The sequence below is a fragment of the Bipolaris victoriae genome (assembly GCF_000527765.1).
Source record: "Bipolaris victoriae FI3 unplaced genomic scaffold scaffold_22, whole genome shotgun sequence".
Classification (NCBI taxonomy): Eukaryota; Fungi; Ascomycota; class Dothideomycetes; order Pleosporales; family Pleosporaceae; genus Bipolaris; species Bipolaris victoriae.
This window is the reverse complement of record NW_014575370.1, coordinates 1-18,441: the sequence shown is the minus strand read 5'-3', so window position 1 is coordinate 18,441 and position 18,441 is coordinate 1. Positions and strand designations below refer to the sequence as shown.

General features: G+C 51.4%; 6 protein-coding genes across 6 annotated transcripts; 3 read left to right on the top strand and 3 right to left on the bottom strand.

Annotated features, from left to right (window-relative positions):
* Positions 1-805: 805 nt before the first annotated feature.
* On the top strand, positions 806-3,159 carry COCVIDRAFT_35712 (hypothetical protein; the record flags this gene model as incomplete). The annotated part of the gene is made up of 4 exons (XM_014703433.1): positions 806-1,777; positions 1,829-2,660; positions 2,709-3,058; positions 3,112-3,159. The coding sequence occupies 4 exons, from the start codon at positions 806-808 to the stop codon at positions 3,157-3,159; spliced, it is 2,202 nt and encodes a 733-aa protein (XP_014558919.1).
* Positions 3,160-4,662: 1,503 nt separating this feature from the next.
* Positions 4,663-5,211, top strand: COCVIDRAFT_92968 (hypothetical protein; the record flags this gene model as incomplete). Its single annotated transcript, XM_014703432.1, has 3 exons — positions 4,663-4,717; positions 4,877-5,086; positions 5,186-5,211. Coding segments are annotated over 3 exons (291 nt in total), but the record flags the coding sequence as incomplete, so codon positions are not given.
* Positions 5,212-5,768: 557 nt separating this feature from the next.
* On the bottom strand, positions 5,769-6,794 carry COCVIDRAFT_13994 (hypothetical protein; the record flags this gene model as incomplete). Its single annotated transcript, XM_014703393.1, has 1 exon — positions 5,769-6,794. One exon carries the CDS (start codon positions 6,792-6,794, stop codon positions 5,769-5,771), a length of 1,026 nt encoding a protein of 341 aa, XP_014558879.1.
* A 390-nt stretch (positions 6,795-7,184) lies between these two features.
* Positions 7,185-9,330, bottom strand: COCVIDRAFT_13993 (hypothetical protein; the record flags this gene model as incomplete). Its single annotated transcript, XM_014703392.1, has 6 exons — positions 7,185-7,888; positions 7,956-8,286; positions 8,344-8,714; positions 8,773-8,812; positions 8,866-9,080; positions 9,189-9,330. 6 exons carry the CDS (start codon positions 9,328-9,330, stop codon positions 7,185-7,187), a joined length of 1,803 nt encoding a protein of 600 aa, XP_014558878.1.
* A 926-nt stretch (positions 9,331-10,256) lies between these two features.
* Positions 10,257-14,778, bottom strand: COCVIDRAFT_35709 (hypothetical protein; the record flags this gene model as incomplete). The annotated part of the gene is made up of 7 exons (XM_014703431.1): positions 10,257-10,449; positions 10,532-10,599; positions 10,654-10,853; positions 10,890-10,952; positions 11,167-11,926; positions 11,979-14,578; positions 14,631-14,778. The coding sequence occupies 7 exons, from the start codon at positions 14,776-14,778 to the stop codon at positions 10,257-10,259; spliced, it is 4,032 nt and encodes a 1,343-aa protein (XP_014558917.1).
* A 302-nt stretch (positions 14,779-15,080) lies between these two features.
* On the top strand, positions 15,081-17,461 carry COCVIDRAFT_93186 (hypothetical protein; the record flags this gene model as incomplete). The annotated part of the gene is made up of 4 exons (XM_014703430.1): positions 15,081-15,207; positions 15,263-15,430; positions 15,487-16,328; positions 16,379-17,461. The coding sequence occupies 4 exons, from the start codon at positions 15,081-15,083 to the stop codon at positions 17,459-17,461; spliced, it is 2,220 nt and encodes a 739-aa protein (XP_014558916.1).
* Between the last annotated feature and the right edge of the window lie 980 nt (positions 17,462-18,441).

Sequence of the window (18,441 nt, the reverse complement as noted above, 5' to 3'; positions counted from 1 at the left end):
GACTGCAAAGGCCATTTGCTTGCATTGAATCCTGAGCCCCGTGCGAGAGTGTGTGCACAGAAACCCCGTGACCTGGCCGTGACCGTGGCACCGTGGAGAGCAGAGGCAACGTGCCCCGTTGTCTTCTGGCGTGAGAAGCTAATTGAGAGTCTCCTAGCAGCGCGCCCGTGCGTGCTCCCCGACTAGTGCGGCCCCTTTGCCTGACAACCTCAACTCTTCACCGCGACCGCCAACCCTACACTCCCTCTATTATTTTCCTTTTCTGCTTGCTTCTTGAATCGCTCGTCGTTTCCAGCAGCAGACGGCCCACTCTCGTATACCGACCAATGCAGGCTTGAGGGACTGCTCGGGAGGCTTGGTACACGCTGCCATCTCCGTCGATTCACGACAGCCTTCCAAGCGCTCGACGACCTTCTCTTTCTATTTACTGTTTTAATACCTTTGCGCTGCTTTCCTTTCACTCCCAGGTACACAGTCCCCTCGAAGCCCGTCACCACTGCCGACCCACAGCCTCATGGCTGCATCACCAATGCCCCCATCCCTTGATCCCGCTACACTCCTGCTCCTGCTCCTGCTCGCCCGGCCTCGGTTCCGCGATTCTGTCCTCAGTCCACATCGCTCCACCACCTACCACCCACCGCCCGTTCGCATCCATCGAACTAATATGCTAATGTTGTAATGCTCGACAGGTTTTCACTTGCTCATTTCGGTCGCTGCCGCTGCCGCTACTGCTACTATCGCAGTCGACGAGCCTATAGCTGATCCCCATCGAGCTCCTGACAGCCGTACCCCCCACAGGCCACCGATGGCTCAGGTACTCACGTCAGTCATCCAGACGACAGGACCTCATACAATGCCATACTCGTCGTCCGATGCCTACAAAAACACGACTACCCACTCCACCCAGCAACAGCCACGCCCGTCGCAGATGCCACGCAAGGAGCACAGCGCGAATTCTGCACCTACAGGATACAGAGCAGCCGCCGCACCCATAGCCCCGTATGCCTTCAGCAGCACGCCGCAACTGCGCCAGGAGAACAGGTCCGTCTCGGCACCTTCCCCCCAAGGCCTGCAGCAACTCCCAGCTCCCGCCAACCAGGCTCGTCTTGGCCATCCCTCCCACCCATCTTCTTCATCCGACTCCACTGTATCCACATCTGGATCTTCCAATCGTTCCTCGGCCGGAACGGCTGTAGCCGCCAAAGACGACAGCGACGCCAAGAAGCCTATCGACAGCATTGCGCCATCACTCACTCTCTCCTCCACCAATCTTGATCTTTCGTTTTCTGTTGGCGAATCGCCAGTGAAGCCGTCGCCAGGGCGGTATCGACGTGGCGCCGGCAGGTCAGATTCGTCAAATAGCGTACCCACTGGCTCCACTACCCCAACACAGCGCTCCGCACCCGAGGGAAACTCTCAGGCGGCACCTTCGCAATCAACGCCAAACGGCACCTCAGATGCTGCAAGCTCGCCACAGCCATCGAAACCCGCCCATAACCGAGCCAACAGCGCCGATGATACTGTTCGTGTAGGCGGCGCCGACCAGGCTAAACGGTACAGAAGGCGCAGTTTCAACGGACTAGAAGGGGAGAATACTACCCCGAGCAAAGCATCATTGCAGACCAGTCCATCCACAGCTCAGCCCCCAGTGTTGAACCAAAGCCTCACTAGACCGTCCAGTTCTGGCCGCGCCGGAAGTCGTCCTGCCTCAAGCCAGAGTCATGAACGACAGGGCAGCGCAGGTAGTGCGTCGTCCAACAATTCGTCAAGATCACAGGTGAGTCTAGCCAACACACCACACATAACCATACTAATATATATATTTTAGTCTCGGCCTGCTGCAAACGCACAACGCAGCTACGCCTCCGTAGCAGGAGGCAACTCTGGCAAAGCAACTGAGCCGAACAGACGTCAAGCTCCCTCCCCTCTGTCACATCCCATCTCTCCGTCAGAGTCTCCTGGCCAAGCCAAGCCAGAGGCGACGTCGAGTGCCGCAATGCAGCAGCTCAGTGCTGTCAACGACAAGGAGAAGGGTATGAAGTCTCGTCTACGCAGGGCATTCTCCTTCGGCAGTGCTGCTGAACTCCGACGTGCTTCTGCTGAGAATAGCATCTCTGTCGAACGCGCAAGATTGAGGAAGGGCCAGTATCAGAACGACGAGGATGCTGAGCAAGCAGCCATTATCGCAAAGCAAGAGGCTGCAGGTATTGGGGCTGGCATTTACTCTGGCCAGGGTGGTATCGGCTCGACGGACAACTTGTCTATACAGTCTGCTGCATCGTCTGCGTCGGTTATGCTTCGCAAAATGGGTCATGGAATGAAAAAGGGTACCAAATCGATCAAGGGTCTCTTCAGACCCAAATCAGTTATTGGTGTGCCTGCTGCCGATGGCCCCATCAGGCCAAGTGTTGGTCAAGTGTCTCTCGTCACCGTTGAGGCTGAGAGGCACAAGGTTAACGTCAATGCTCACCCGCAAACACAGACTAGGGGAGGCACTGGCTACCCAAGACTTGAACGCAACTCGATCGACGCTGGACAGACCGCAGAGATTGTTGACCCTTCAGTCTCAGGTAGTGATTCTATTTCCAGGAAGAGCATTGTTGGGTCTGATCGTGATCGTGCCGAAGTTCTCTCTTCCATGAAAAAGGGTATTTTGAAACGTGGGTACTCTGCGTCTTTTATACACGCAGCTGCTAATGACAAATCAGGTACTGGTACCGGTTCTGGGTCGAATTCTCCAGTAATAAGACCTGAAGACAGTGTTCCTAACGTGGGCTCGTCAAGGTCCAGTTCTCCCGCCACTCCCAAAACAGAAGTTGGACAATCCCGCACCGACGACTACTTTGCGAAGCCACCTCGTATCCACAATGGCAGCACCAGAAGTCTTCCAACTACGCCTCACGGCGGTATGCGCAATATCAGCTTCAGTCCCCGCATTCAGTTTCACGACGCCTGGTCACCGCAGGACTACGACCGCAGAGGTGAGATTGCTACGTGTAATAGGCTTACGCCCATGCTTGCGCAACAAATCAAGGAAGAACTCAACTCCTTCAAAATGGTACACACTGCCTCTACCACGCTCTCAGAAAGTTTTGCTAACCCTCGCTACAGGAGATGGAAGTTCACGAGCTCTCGAAACCTCACACCCATTTCTTTTAATGATTATGCATCCACCATTTGGACATGGCGTCTTGGCGAATTCCTCTCATCGTTGCACTTGTGGATTTGAGCCACCAGCATTCACCACTTGTCAGCCCTGTTCCCTGTTCTGGTTACCACGGACTTGTTCTTCCATCTTAGCGAGCATTTGCAATCACGTAGAGGGAGACCGCCCTGCTTGCATGGGAGGTTTCTGCAAGCCTGTTGGCAAGGGAAAAAAAATCACAAAAGATGGGAGGAGAAAGTTTTAGCTGGAATCACCTTCCCTTGCCTTCATCTCTTTCTGTGGGTCTCAGTCGTATGTTGACGTCCTTTTTCTTTTACCGTCAAGCTTGTCATTCTCTTATTAGTCTCCTTGTCTCAGTTACAATCATTGTTGGGTAGTCTCTGCGCTGCATATATCGTGGAGAAAACTGTGTAAGGAGAGGTAGGAAGTACTTGGGGGCGCAAGGGTCCTTGGTAGTTGGCTTTTGCCGAATAACTGTATAATTGCAGTAATTGGAAGGCGACACTCCATGTTTCTCTGCTCCGTGTGTACTGTATAGAAAGTCTTTTGTTGGGATAATTGCCTGGGCTGGCAGCAGTCTCGCACCAATATTGATCATTTATTCGCCACATCTTGAGATTGGAGCACTAACGGATGCTCCGTCTTCTCGACCAAGTCCCTAGACACTTACGAGCTCGTACACTTATTCGACATTTGTCGCAGCGCATTAACGGTCAGACCCGTACGCGTCCAAGTCACGGCAATTAGCCGTAAAGGTCAATCTCCGGTACCTTGCACAAACCTAGGCAGTTTACACACATGCTCGGCACTCACTTCATCTGCCAACAACACTCTGATAACCCCACACCTGTCAATACCGCCCCGCAAAAAATGCTTTTGATCACGCGAACCACACCTTCCCGTTCAAGAACGTCAATACAACCACACGTGGGGGTGAGTGCAACGGCAGACGGTATAGGCGCTAGTCTTTTGATTCATCGAAAGTATCGCATGTGGCAGCATGTCCGCAACCTTAAAACAGTCGCCTGATCACCGCTTTTGGAATACGACAATGTGGTGCTCGACAATAGCGCCAAGGGATTCAAGGGGTAGAAAGGAGTGAGGCCAGGAATGGATAGCGCAAGTGTTGCTAAATATATGTTGGTAGCAAGTGCAAGTGACGACATAGAGTGCACGTGCTGACTGTATCCTTGAGTGTGAAACTGATAAAAGGGATATTATCAAACCCATGCGTGGATAGTAAGCTGGTGCAAGACCACTGCAAATGGTGCTGACAAAGGAAGATGAATGGGCGGACGAAGCATATCACGTGACTATATCGCTCGCTTGACTGCTGACTTAGCGCGCCAAGATCGCGCACCGGACACGAAATTGGTGTCGGCTCAGCTTGTCGGTCTCTCCTCAGCAACCACACACATCCGACAAAATGGTATGTCCTGTCGCCGAATAACCTATCGAAGGGATGAAGGAAAGAATGGACGCTGACTATTTCCAAGGCACCTGCAGCAACTGGAGGCAAGAAGCAAAAGAAGAAGTGGTCTAAGGGCAAGGGTATGTGATACCGCAATATACACCATCCAGCACCTTTACACGCACATCGAGAATATCCTACTACACGCGGAATCATCTCTTGAGAATTCCATTCCTCCCTACGACCCTCGCGCACATTCCGGGCTCCATAATGAAGAAACGCCACTAACAAACCCGCAGTCAAGGACAAGGCCCAGCACGCCGTCGTTCTCGACAAGACCACCAACGACAAGCTCCAGAAGGATGTCCAGTCCTACCGCCTCATCACCGTTGCCACCCTTGTCGATCGTCTGAAGATCAACGGCTCGCTCGCACGCAAGGCGCTTGCCGACCTCGAGGCCAACGGTCAGATCAAGAAGGTTGTCGGTCACTCCAAGCTCAGCATCTACAGTACGTCCGCCATTTGGTCCCTGTGACATTACCCTCTTCGGCTCCATATGAATTGGACCTTGGGGAATAGACCGTTGGAAACAAACTAACATAGCCCAGCCCGAGCGATTGGCGACGCCGAGTAAATCCGCGTTTACGGACTAGTCAATGAATCCAAACGCGAGACTCGGGACACCTCTTTCAGTTTTTCAACGGCATTCCTCTTTCCATTTCCGATCGGCGTCTTCATGAAATGAACGGGTCACTATATTGGGATGCAGGCTTCATAGCGGGACATGAAAATGAGAGGAGCGGACTCAGGTACAGCACCTGTAGTCCATGGGATGTGCCGGTTACGTACTGAATGAAAAAGATATCCGAAACACCCAAATTGAAATGGCCCGAACTTTCCGTGACTACCATTCCATCATGATGTGTTCGTGTGTGTCTGCAAAGGATACTAATTTTTGGTTCAACATTGAATATGTGTGGCGTGACCACGTCTCGGATACAGCTGACAACCTTGTACGAACGCTACTTGCACATGTTATCGGCCCCATTATCAGACCGTTAGTGGGTACCATGAGCATGGATGGGGAATAATTCAATTCGAAGGTATTACAATTATTGAGATGAAGAGAGATTGACAGGAAGGTTAGGAGAGACTCGAAACCAAGGAACTCACCCAGAGGTATTCCCAAAATCATTCATCCTTGGAGAAGAAGCCAACGTCCCCACTCTTCTCTCCCATTTCCACTAGTCTCTCTCGCATCTTCTTCGCTCGCTCCGCCATCTGCGGCTCGAATCCCTCAAAGTCATATTCCTTGGCCCATTCCCCGACACCATGTTGCAGCACGTTCCTCGCTCGCTGGCTGCCCGCCAGCGGCGTCCCAATACTACCATGCAACGTCATTCTCTCCTTGGAACAATCATACACGCCACGGTGCAGAATATTGTTATTATAAAACGCCACTTCGCCCGCCTTGAGCTTCACCGTGATTTGATCAGGCATATTTGCTTCGTACGGGTCCGCATTGCGCTCTACATCTGTTCGTGCGCGTTTATGCGATCCAGGAACGAGCACTAGACTGTTGTCGTCGTATAAAGCTAGATTCCACTGCGCATGATGACCTGGTTTCTGCAATCGTTCTAGTTCCTGTTCGGCCGTGGCCGTCGCTGCAATGTCGTCTCTGTGCCATCTCAGACTAAACTCTTTATCTGGCCGTACAAGCATGTTGTACAGCTCCATGGTCAAGTCGTCTTCGCCGCACCCGATCAGCGCAGCAACATATTTCAGGAGTTCGCTGTCGAAATACGATTTTGCAAAGATGACATGGTCGGGGTTGGAGGGGTGCAACAGGTGCTGTACGCCCCATATACCGTCTGAGGGATCCTGCGGCCAGGGCGGGAATTGCTTGGGGAGAGTACGGATGTAGGGCCATTTTCCTGCTCGTGCTGCCGTGGTCAGGCGTGAGGCTGCTGCGCGGAGGGCGTCCAGGTCGAAAGAGGGGAAGAGAGATGCGGAGAGGACGACGAAGCCGTCGCGGTCTAGTGCTTCCTTGGCTGCCTTGTACGGGTCTTTGCTTGAAGAAGTGATGTTTGAGGGGGCCGGTGAATCATCTGGTGTTTGTTTGGCAGCTGCTGGTTGTGCAAAGGGTAATGGCAAGAGAGACTTTGCACTGCCCATAAAGCCGCCTTTGTCTGGTTGGTGCTCGAATCGTCGGTGCATCTTGAATACACCGAGGCCGGTGGTGAGGAGGGATAGAGGTAAGATGAAGAACCATTAAATGTGCATAGGTGACGTTGTTCAGCTTGCAGTGTAAGGCTACCCCGCATGGTATAACAGCCCCCACCATTGTCCTGATGTGGCAATGGCTATTCCGTCGTGGCTGTTTCTAAATTACATGCTATGTAGTTGCTGTTACTATAGAGCTGCCAGTACAAGTGCTGGATGTTCTTCGCGCACTTGACTTTCCTGCACTTTACTCTGATATAAATGAATCCAATTCGTTGATCTTTGAGACATTGGTTGATTCAGCCAAAAAGCCTAGCACATTTAAATCCAAATACAATGATAGCAGTTGCAAATCGATATTTTCGAGAAACTGGCGCGAGCAACTCATACATATTCTTTTCCCTTTACCTCCTCCACTTCAGCCTCTCCTGTTCCCCCCTTTGTCCTTCGCTCTTTTTCTCTCTCCTCTTCCTCCTCTCTCTTCTTCTGTCTCAGATACTGACAAAATTTGCTCTTATCCCTCATCTTTTCACCCCACTTGACGAATACAAACGGCACCACGCACAGGGCTAGCGAGAAAAACCCTAACAGAGTCGTCGCCCACGCTACACCCATAGCCCTATACATCGGCTTCGTAGCAAACGGCAATATTGCCCCAAATGATGATCGAGACAACGAAGCAGCAGCCATGGCCGAGGCGGCAAAGATTTCGTAAGCGTCGACAAGGTAGTTTAGCAGAGCCATGAAAAGACATAAATAGCCCATGCCAAATAGGACTCCAGCAAGCACGGGCACGATCCAGTGAATATCCTTTCGCGCCGTCCAGCCTAGCCAGAAAGCACTGATGACGAAAAAGGGGCCTGCAATGCATGCAAGGGGGAGTCGGCGCATCTCCTCACGTTGCGACCAGGGGCGCTGTAGACGCTGGGCGCGTGCAAGGTACCAGTCCCAGGCAAGGTAGATGCCTGCGGATATGGTGGCTCCCACGCCAATAGGTAGGAATGCCAGACCCATTTCTCCGGCATTGAAACCATATGTTCCTGTGAAGATTATGGGGTAGGATTGCATGAAAATGTAGAATATAGAATCTGTATTTTTTCGTAAGCATCAGCCGTGGATGTTGATAGGTAAAAGAAAATGACGATGCAAACTTACATGCGTAGCTCAAGTACAAGCAAGTAAAAAGGACAAGTGGCTCGAAGATAACCATTCGTATTGGTCTCGTCAAGATGACCGTAACAAGGTGATTCAAGTCCGTTTTCTCCAACTCCAGTGGTGCAACGATATTCTCATCACCCGTCTCCTTGCGTAATCGCTGAGCACGACGCTTCAGAATCGTCGGGCCATACGTCTCATCGAAGAAGTAGAAAATAGGCCATGTTGCGCCCGCGAAGATGGCTCCAACCCAAAAAGCCCAACTCCAGTCGACCACAGAAACGAAACCTGATATCGGGGGTCCTAATATAGGACCAAATGTCGTCGCAGCCTAACTCGCAAGATCAGAAACCTAAACCCTAAAACACATGACAGAGAAATAACACACCATAAATATCGCCATACTTCGACCGCGTTGCTTTGGGTCATGATAAATATCCGCACAGATACCACCAACAACGCTAATCGCACAGCTTCCGCCTACACCAACGAGGAACCTGAACACGACCAGAGCGCCAAAGTTGGGCGAAAGCGCCGACGCAACCGAAAAGATTGTCAAAATGACAAACGATATCACCATTGTGCCTTTGCGGCCGTAGCTCTCAGACAGTGGGCCCCATAGCATTGGACCGAATGCGTACCCAACTAGGTACATGGAGGTAGGGAGAACGAGCATGTACTCGTTGTACTCGTTGAAATGGCGGGATATGGGGCCTGTAGCTCCAGCTGCAAGACTTGAGTTCATGGTGCTGTTCATGACTATATGGACTTAGTTTGAGGCGGGGGACGATTGGAGGTGAGGAAGGAGAGTGCCTACCACTTATGATTGCAACGAAGACGGCATAGATTTTCTTCCACTGTACATAATATCAGTAACATACCAACGATTATACAACTTTATTCTACTCACACGGCCCCAGTTATCAGGATTCTCAGGATCCCCGTCTTCAAATCTCAAGACACGGCGCCGTTGACCATGCTCACTGGATATCTCAGACAGTGCACTCGTCCCATTGTGCGAACTCGATACTTGTGACTCGACTCTCTCAATCGCATCTTCGTGCTCGACATCGGATTCATCGACGTCTTTCTCGAGTTCCTTCAAGCGTGCTGCACGTGTGGTGTCTACACCGGCTAAGTATATCCGTCAGTAAGTCAACTCTCCCACCGACCCCAAATTTTCTCTCTACAAGAGAGAGAAGTGAAGAAGAAAAGGCAAGATAAAACACATACACCGCTGTCTGCTCAAACTCCTCTGACTCTTCGATGTAAAACTCCTCACCAACGCAACCGGCGAAGTGATAGCCTCATGCGTAGGCCCTACACCCTGTTGCTCCCGGGAATAACTTTTCTCAAGATCAGCCCCGGACTCCATCCTCCTAGAATAACTATTTCCCCTCTTCCTGTAATTCAACCGACAATTAAAATAATAACAATGATTGGTCAAAATGACGTATTCTACTCGTCACTCACAACCACCCAGCAAGTCACTTGTCAAAGAAAAAAAAACCTAGATGAGAGGGAATGTAGGTTAAAGAGTAATCTTTTGAAAAGCCATACAGGCAGAATCGAATGTAAAGTAGAAAAAAACAAAGGGAAATAAAACGGGCATCCCCAATTACCCAGACCCCGATGGGTCATGCAATAGCGATCACCGCTACCTCGGCATTAGACCCGCCCGCTTCGTCTCCCAAGTGCAAGCAACGATCGTCGACGGGTTGCAGGATACATGCACCATGATTTATAAATGACTGCATAATCTCGACTCTAGATTGGATTAGGGAAGCGGGGATCCATCATAGCGCCTGGCCCATATCCCCAATGGGTGTGGGGCCTGGCCGCCGTTGAGCAAACAGAACCGGCTCAACGGCGTTGCTATTATCCCTGTTGAACGCCATTGGTATAGTGCAGGAGAAGCAAGGCTTGTATTTCATAGGGCGCAGGGCATATGAGGTCGGGCAGATTTACCTTAGTATGTGTTCTGGGCCGGGTTCCATGGGTGGAGAGGAAAAAAAAAGGGCCAGCTCATACTACATTATGAGTGTGTGTGCCAAGAGTTTGAGTCACGTACGTATCTGTGCATATGTTTTTCGGTCTACAAGAGGGCGCGCGTTGCTAGTCCGATAGTGCAACGGTGTGAATTCCGAGGTCGGAGTCGGGGTAATAATGAACTTCGGAATTGGAGTGTATGTAGAAAACACATCTTATTCTTTTTTTTGTATTGATTTGCTGCAGTCATGAATCGTAGGGGGGATGATCAAAGAAACGTCTAGATGCCTTTGTGGACTACTTGAATTTTTTTTACGTCTCTAGGTTGATGCTGCGGCCGAAACGTCCGTATAGGGCCTTCTTTAGCTCTCCCATTTCTTCTTGGATACCCTCGAGCTTCGTCTTGAGGGCGTCGACTTCGCCTTCGATGGTCTCGGTTGATGAGCTAAGGAGCTCGAGAACTTGGGGCTGGGGTAATGAGATGAAGCAGTCACCGACTTTGTATCTGTATTCGTGAATTAATATACATGGTTGACGTCGTTCTGAATGGAGAAGAAAATGAACATAGCTCATATGGGGTAACTTACGGTACTTTCTCTTCTTCATCCACAAGCTCTAGTTCACCCGAAATTTCCTCGAGGTCTTCCTTCTCTTTCTATGTTTGCTGGTTAGTCTGAGGGAAAGTCCAAAGATAGTAATTGGGGCGTACAATCTTCGCCCGCAACTCTTCCTCGAGGATCTCTTCCTTTTGGTGCAGAGAACTGAATCTGTTGATCTTCTCTTGATCCTCACGTCGTACCTCGAGATCCTCGCTCTGCGCTGAGGCCTCGTCGTCTTTGGTGAGCTGCCACCTGATTAGCGCCGGACTGCCGAACACAATGTGAAAATTATGCTCCTCACCATACGGCGCTGCATTTTTGTGTTGTGGCTACTCGTGCAATAGACAATCTGATATCGGATTGAAGCAAGGTTGTGCAGACCTGGCTGTGGCGATTGAAGCGTCGGTGTCTAGACTTGAGTGTTGTTTGTGCCTTCGGGTACGCAAATGCCAAGACTATCGCGGGTCAGGCATGAACCATCTTCATAGTTGGTCCAAGATGTTTGCCAATTTCCAATACAGATCAATTTTAGGGCTTATCTACAGAGTATTTCTTATTAAGATTCGCTAAATATATCCCAATCCATATGTACCCGACCTAGGCAACTCTCTCAAATGTCGCACCCAGCTCATCTCGCTTTTCCACCAGTTCACTGCTCATCTGGCTATTTTGAGCATCACTGAGCGCCCGCAAAATATCGCTCTCTGCTTTGTCTCTAACCAGCTTACGAAGAGCGTGAATTAAGAACCCAGAGAATGCATTCACGGACCATTCGTCTGGCACAACCGCCAAAACATCAGCTACATCAAGCCAGCCGCCGAAACGTTCCAGAAGTTCACTCGTGCGTTCGACACGCTGAGAGAGATCTTCGATATTCAAGAACTCTTGCAAGAGGACTCCGAACAAACGAGATTGCTCTGCACGAGTGGGAATCTGATTGAGCGAGACAGGGGGGCCGCCAGTTGTTACAGGGCGATGGATGGATGCATAGCCATAAAGGCAGTAGTTTATGGCGGTATCGTAGTCGCCGAGGCCATGTGTGAGTAGTTTCAAAGCTTCTTCATGTCTTTCCTGTCGGCCATTCAAAATGATCATCTCAGAGACGAGCTCTTGCTCATAGGGCTGTAGACGCGACAACACTGCATTGACGTCGTAAGACGATGTCTCGCCAAGCAACTGAAGCAGGCGGAGCCTGGCACGGCACCACTCGACATCACTAGCATTGTCACTTATGAACAAGTAGTAAGTAGGCTTGGGTGGCTCGAGGATACGGTATGTCTCGTAGCCTTCGGACAACGTAGCACGCGACTCGGGATTCTTCTCGAGCTCGCTGATGACCATATCAAGATAGAATGCGATCAGTTCGTTCACGTATTGTGGATGCTGCAAATAATTTTAGTGAAAATACCGGCAAGGATCGACCTTCTAAACAAACCTTCTTGCTTCCGAACACAAGGTACTCCAGGTACTCTTTGACGGCACCTGGCGCCTTCTCTCTCAGTAAATCAACAGCTCGTGCAGGATCAAATCTGACCCTGCTCTGGTCATCAGCAAAGACCTGGACGCCGAGCTTGGGGTTTCGATTTGCGAGCCATGCGCCGTACTCTTCGACCAGGGTTTGATCGCGAATCTTGCTCAAGTATTCTCGCACTTTGAGCTCGCCATCTACAAGCTCGCCACCCCTGTCTTCTTCGCCTTCAATGATCCGCCTCCAGGTTGCAAGCACCTTAGATGACTTGACAGAAGCTTTGCAATTACCTTGGTATAGCCGACTAAGTACGTAGAGACGTTTGAATTGTTCGAGTAGTTCAACGGCTCTGTCAAAACATTCGACTTCTCTATCGACAAGTTCATAAAGCTCTGCTCGGTGGCTGCCTGGGCTTGATGTCCCCTTTGAAGTTCCCTGGTCCAAGAGCAGAAGGATGTGAAGCAATGCTGCATCAATAGTCTTGAACACATGAGGGTCATTTGTTACGCTTGCCATTCCTTTCCGCCTCTTCCAAAATTGAAGATAGCGCTTGACGAAATGTAGCAAGTTGTCTCCAAATGGCCCATTGGCGTTCGTCGACATGGCGGAAAAGTCAATTTGACGCAGAAACTGCTCTACCGTGGTCGTAATTCCGCCATATATCTGTATGCCATCGGATCCTTGGACGACCTCCTTACTGAGAATGGGCATAAGACTCAGGACAACCCGTGGATCCATCTCACCCTCAATCAGCGCTTGCTCGGTGATGCGCTTCTCATTCTCGAATATGATAATGTTCGTTTTGGTGCGGAGAACCACGTCCATGAAGAGCATGAGTGAGGCTTTTTGGCGAATGTAGATGAGACTGAGGTACTCTGACTCATTGCGTGGCTCCTGCCCCCGTATATCGCCAAGTAGTTTCTCCAGTAATGCTCGATTCGGCTGTATACGCGTCCTGTCTCCTTGAGTGGCATATTGAGCCTCCTCAATTCGAGCATCTAGACGAGTCACTAGTGGATTACGTACGGTCCACCAAATCTGGTCTCCAGCCCAAACAACAGTTTGCGACTGCAACTTTGAGAGGCGCTCGACGAAATCACGATCTGCTTTTGTTTGAGCTTTTGGCTTTTCAGCAGATTTTCCTGAAGCTGCCTCAGAGGACCCAAGTCGCAGCGGCTGCACGGTCAGTTTTGCGCCTACTTCTGGGATGACCAGGTCATAAGGCCGAACCACAGTACGCATACCGATTGGAGCTGAGATATAGGAGCCGTTGTCATCCACTGTGAGACCCAGCGGACTGAAGTTGAGCCAGTGTTTATCAACTTCACCATCACTTGGGTCCACGTCCCACCGTTGAATCTCCACGCCATAGGTCAGGGTACCCTCATGTTCTCGATGCACAGCAGCTAACACGTAGCCCTCCTCAGCGTTCATGTTTGTGCCCATAGATCCGGACATGTCTACCCCGGACCCATCTACCGCAATGGCGTCGGGATAACTACTGAACTGAATGCTTCCACGACACATGTCACCATCAAGATTCACAAACATACCAACACCCTGATCAGTGGGCGTAGTACCCACTGTAAGCAGGAACTCATTTGGATTTGGTGATGCGACGTGAGGTTTCAGCGGAATGAAACGAGGCGGCTCAGGTAGTGAAGGCTCCTCTTGGGGCTGGTTATCTTCCGAAGGAGGTGCAGGCAGAGGCTTGTCGGGCGAAGCTGCGCCAGCTCGAGATTGACTAGATGCTCTGTCTGTTCCCTCTAAGGATGACCGTGCTGGGGCTGGCGACATATCACGAGACAACGACTCTGGTACATCAAAGCCATATCGTTGCGCTGCAGGACGCGGGCTTGCGGTGCGGGAGGTGTGGCCACTCAAGCCTAGAACACTCAGACTTGTACTTCTCACATGACCATGCTGCTCTTCCAGACGCGGCTGTGGACTAGCTGAAGAGATACTTCTGGATGGCGCATTCGGCACGGTAGCAAGATGTTCAGCGGCCCCACCTACGTCACCAACATCTGGATCCAAAGATGAGATGGGAAAGAGGCCAATCTTCTGCTGATGCACCACATCAAGAAGCGCATAAGAGTGGGCATCGGCGGCACACGAAAAGGTATCGCGACGCACTGATACCAAGCAGCCTCCATACTCGATTGCTTTGATGGCTTTTGGGGGCGAGTTCTCGGATATCTGCACCAGTCGCAGTCGCTTCTTCAGCCCAATGACCACCACGACACCATCTTCAGGCGGCGCATCTAGGTCTTGGTTGAGGTCCACACCTCCGACCCAGAGGCATCCGATAGGCTTGAAGGTTGAGTCTGGGCTCAATTCAGGGAGCGAGTACAGCGATAAGGTATTGTTGCAAAGCACGCAGGCCTTGTTGATGCTGGGAAGGAGCAGGATCTGCTGTACACCGGGTCCATTGGGATCATTGTGCGGAGGCTCCAATCTCGAGGCGATGATGGCCGTGGGTTCTTCAGCAGGGTCGTCGGACTCGGGTGGCAGTAGAACAAAGTGAAGGATCTCGGCGGCCGAAGTCCCGACGTAGAGATTGCCGTCTTCGCAGGTCAGCAAGCTCCAGGACGGCTGGATACAATGGGATATACACACCCGACACCTCTACGCAGGTGATGCGGACATTGTCGGAGGCGCCATCAGCGGCCAGTGGCAGGTTGGCGACGAGCTTGCGGAGGATGTAGGGGCCGTGTTGCGGGGAACGTCGCCCGGAGAGCTGCGACTGGGAAGATGCTTCTGCCATGGTGTTGAAGCATCACATGCGCCATGACCGGCTATGCCTTGGATGTCATTGTGGGTGGATGTGTAGTCGGGAGCCTGGCAAGCTATGTACCATGCATCGCGCTTCCTATGCTCCATAGTAGCCCAGCCCACCAATTAGGGCCGCCTAACGCCGCACCCTCCGCAGTTTCATGGGCACCTAGCATGCATACGTAACCCACCACGTCCACCTCGCTACCTTCAACGCGCCGTCCACGAGATCCAGTGCTGCACGCGAATATCTATACGTCTTTCACAGCTGGCAACGACGACCGCAGCGCTACCATGGAGGGTGGCATTGATATGGAGGACACCGTCGTGGCTCCACCAGCCACCAGCGAGCAATCGCAAGCACCCGAACAAGTTCCCGAAGAAGGCAACAAGTTCCAGAAGGCCATCGGCGCATGGAGAAGTATGGACTGCTCCCCGCGGAGCCAACCTGCACATATAGGCTGACAATGCGCCAGACATCGACCTCACCTCGCTCATCCCACAACTTGATACCGTAGCCTCGGACCTCGTCGCGCACCAGCGAGACACTCTCACGCAAAGAAAAGACCTTGCGCAAAAGACCAAAGATTTTAGGAAACTGGACGATGCAAGCAAACTCAACGACATCAAAGGCCTCCTCAAGTGTAAGCACGTGGCAGCGCACTGAGATTGACTTGCTTATGCTAAGCCAACTTGACAGCTTACCAAAACTTCATTGATCTTATATCCAACCAGTCCAAGACCGTACAAGCCGCCTTCTTCCAAGTCTACTCGCCGCTTTCCGAGGCTCCCGACCCGTATCCTCTGCTTGAAGCCTCCGTTGACTCCCTCGTAACATCCGAGGAGCTCGTGCCGAAACTCACATCTGAAAACGAGCGCTTGCAAAAAACCGTAGCCAGACTTACAACACAGCTGGACGAGTCAGAGAAGAAGCTCGAAGAGGAGCGCACCGCACGCAAGTCTCTTGAAGATAGCCGCGACAGCAAGATCAAGGAGGTCGAGGCATCATGGTCGGCTGTCTTGAGCGAGAAGCAGGACAACTGGGAGTCCAAGGAGAAGGCCCTAGAAGAGAAGGTCGAGAACCAGGATCGGCTACTGAAGGAGCTCAAGGCCAGCTATGAAGTCTCACAGCGACTTGGTCAGGGAGAGGCAGCCGAAGAAGGGGGCCGAGGTGCTACAGCTGCGGAGCTTGAGATTGTCAGCTCAGAGCTGGAGCGAACAAGCCACCGATTGGCCGAGATTACGGCCCGGAACGAACAACTACGTCTGGAGCTGGCTCAGTCTGCATCGGCACCAGCTCAACAAGTCGCAATTGAAGATGACCCTGCCTTCCTACGCCTACGATCTGAAAACTCTTCACTCCTTCGAAAGCTGGAAAATGCGCGGTTCGAAAAAGATTCCGACAGGACACGCCTGGAAAGCGAGATGCGGAGCTTGGAACGGGAGATCAAGTCTTTGAAGAGCGAGAAAGAAGCGCTTCGTGAAAAGGTCCAAAAATGGAGCGACTACGAGAACGTCAAGCAAGAACTTGAGGTCTTGAAGGTATGACTTCTAAGAGTATACAATCATGAATGCATGCTAACCTGTGCTAGTCAATCGAGTTCGCAACTGGCGACGACGATGATGAGGCTACTGAGATTGCACTCTCACAAAACGGTGCATCTGGCAAAGGCAAGGGAGAGACGCTGGAACAGCTCCTGCTCGCTCGTAACAAAAAACTCAGCAACGAGCTTACAGTCATGCGTGTGTCACATCAAGACCTGCAGAGCAGGCTAGAGGCGCTTCAAGAGGAGCTGTCAAATACAAACATGGAGTTGGAAAAGTCACGACAGCTCAACGAGACCCTGGAGGCTGACCTTGAAAAGGTCCAGCAAGAGGCTACAAATGCCTTTGATCCTTCGGGTATGTCAGTTGCGGGTACATATGTCTCGCGATTTCCGCAATCATCCTTTGGTGGTCGAAAAGGTCGCTCGTCCCCAACGTCATCAATCATCTCAGGGTTCGATAATTCGTCACAAGCCCCAACGCTTGCCTCTCTTCGTGCAGGGGGTGGCGGTGGTGAAATGGGAGGAGGCTCAGGCATCCTCCCCATGGTAACCGCACAGCGAGATCGCTTCAAGAAGCGCAACTCCGAACTCGAAGCCGAGCTCCAGAAATCTTACCAGACCATATCCTCTCTCCGGAGCGAGGTCGGTGCATTGCAAAAGGACAACCTGGATCTCTATGAAAAGACCAGGTATATTAGCAGTTACAATGCGGTCAACAGGGGCCCTGCATCCAGTGCCTCGAGCTTTGCCGCAAACCCGAACCCCTCAGCCATTAACATGGGCGATGGAGGCGCCTCGACAGTGGATACAAAATACCGCTCAGCATACGAGTCCAATATCAGCCCTTTTGCAGCCTTCCGGGGTCGCGAGAGCGCCCGAGCAATGAAGCGCATGCATCTCTTCGAACGCATGATATTACGCGTCACCAAGTTTGTGCTGCAGACGCGTACGAGTCGAAACATGTTTGCAGGATACCTGCTAGCGCTTCATTTCATGGTTTTCTATTTTCTCTTTAGTTATGAGGCGGGGGCTGGAGCGGCGGCTGTTGCTGCTGCCGGACCGGGAGGGCCTCTTCCTGGGGCTGAAGACACGCATGTTTGGCATAATGAGGATGAGGGCAAGTCGTAATGCGGTTTGAGAGGTCATGGGGGCACAGGGTGGTGTTTGTCGTTTGGACATGTACTATTAGGGTCGTTTCCATGAGGGACTTTTTCCTCCTCTTGTCAGGATGTAGAGTTACACGCTTCGGCCGTATACGTACGCGCCTGGTACCATGTGAGCTTTGAACCGGGGACTGATACGTGCTCTTTTTTTTGCCCTTTTTTCTTTTGCTCAACCAAGCTGTGTACTCTGTGTACGCTGTGTAACGCCCTTTTTTCGTTTTTTTTTTCGACATGTGGTTGGCATACTGAGGATATTCGAAAACACCATGTCACACGCACCTCTCACAAGACCAGGTCCACACGCCTAGCAATTGGCAACCCAAACGTGTCAAAGATTCAAGGCCACAAGATTCTAGACTCTGTCATACCAAGGAACTTGTTCTGTACAAGGCAATGCACCGGCACCTGCTCTATCCGACGGGCTGTGTCCTCCGACACTGCAATTACTTGGAAGCGCTAAACACTCGACGAATAGTTTTTTCCAAAACACCTGCCCAGTCCGCAAACCTTTCCTTCCAAGAGACGGAGACATTCCTTGTTTACACGCGCTGTTCAAAGGAGCAAGAAATGAAAGGAGACAAAAGTTGAATTCGTGTCATCCATTCAAACCTTCAAGCAATTCGGTCTGGTGTCTGGATGCCGGCATGGCGATGCGCCTGAGAGAGTCTTTGGTGTGTACTAGAATTAGAATACACGCAGTAGTACAACTTTGATTTCCGTCTACTAGTTACTTACTTACTACACAAATGGAGAACACTCAATTGAACCTCCACCCAACCAACCTTGTCGAAAAAAAAAAAGAACCCCATGTGAATCAGCCCATTCCTGACTCAAGCACCTCTTCCTCTCCACACCTTGAAAACGAACAAAAAAACACACAACGACTACGGCTACTTACCCGACCGCCCATCCGCCTACCCGGCCGTCCCAGCCACCTCCCCCCCC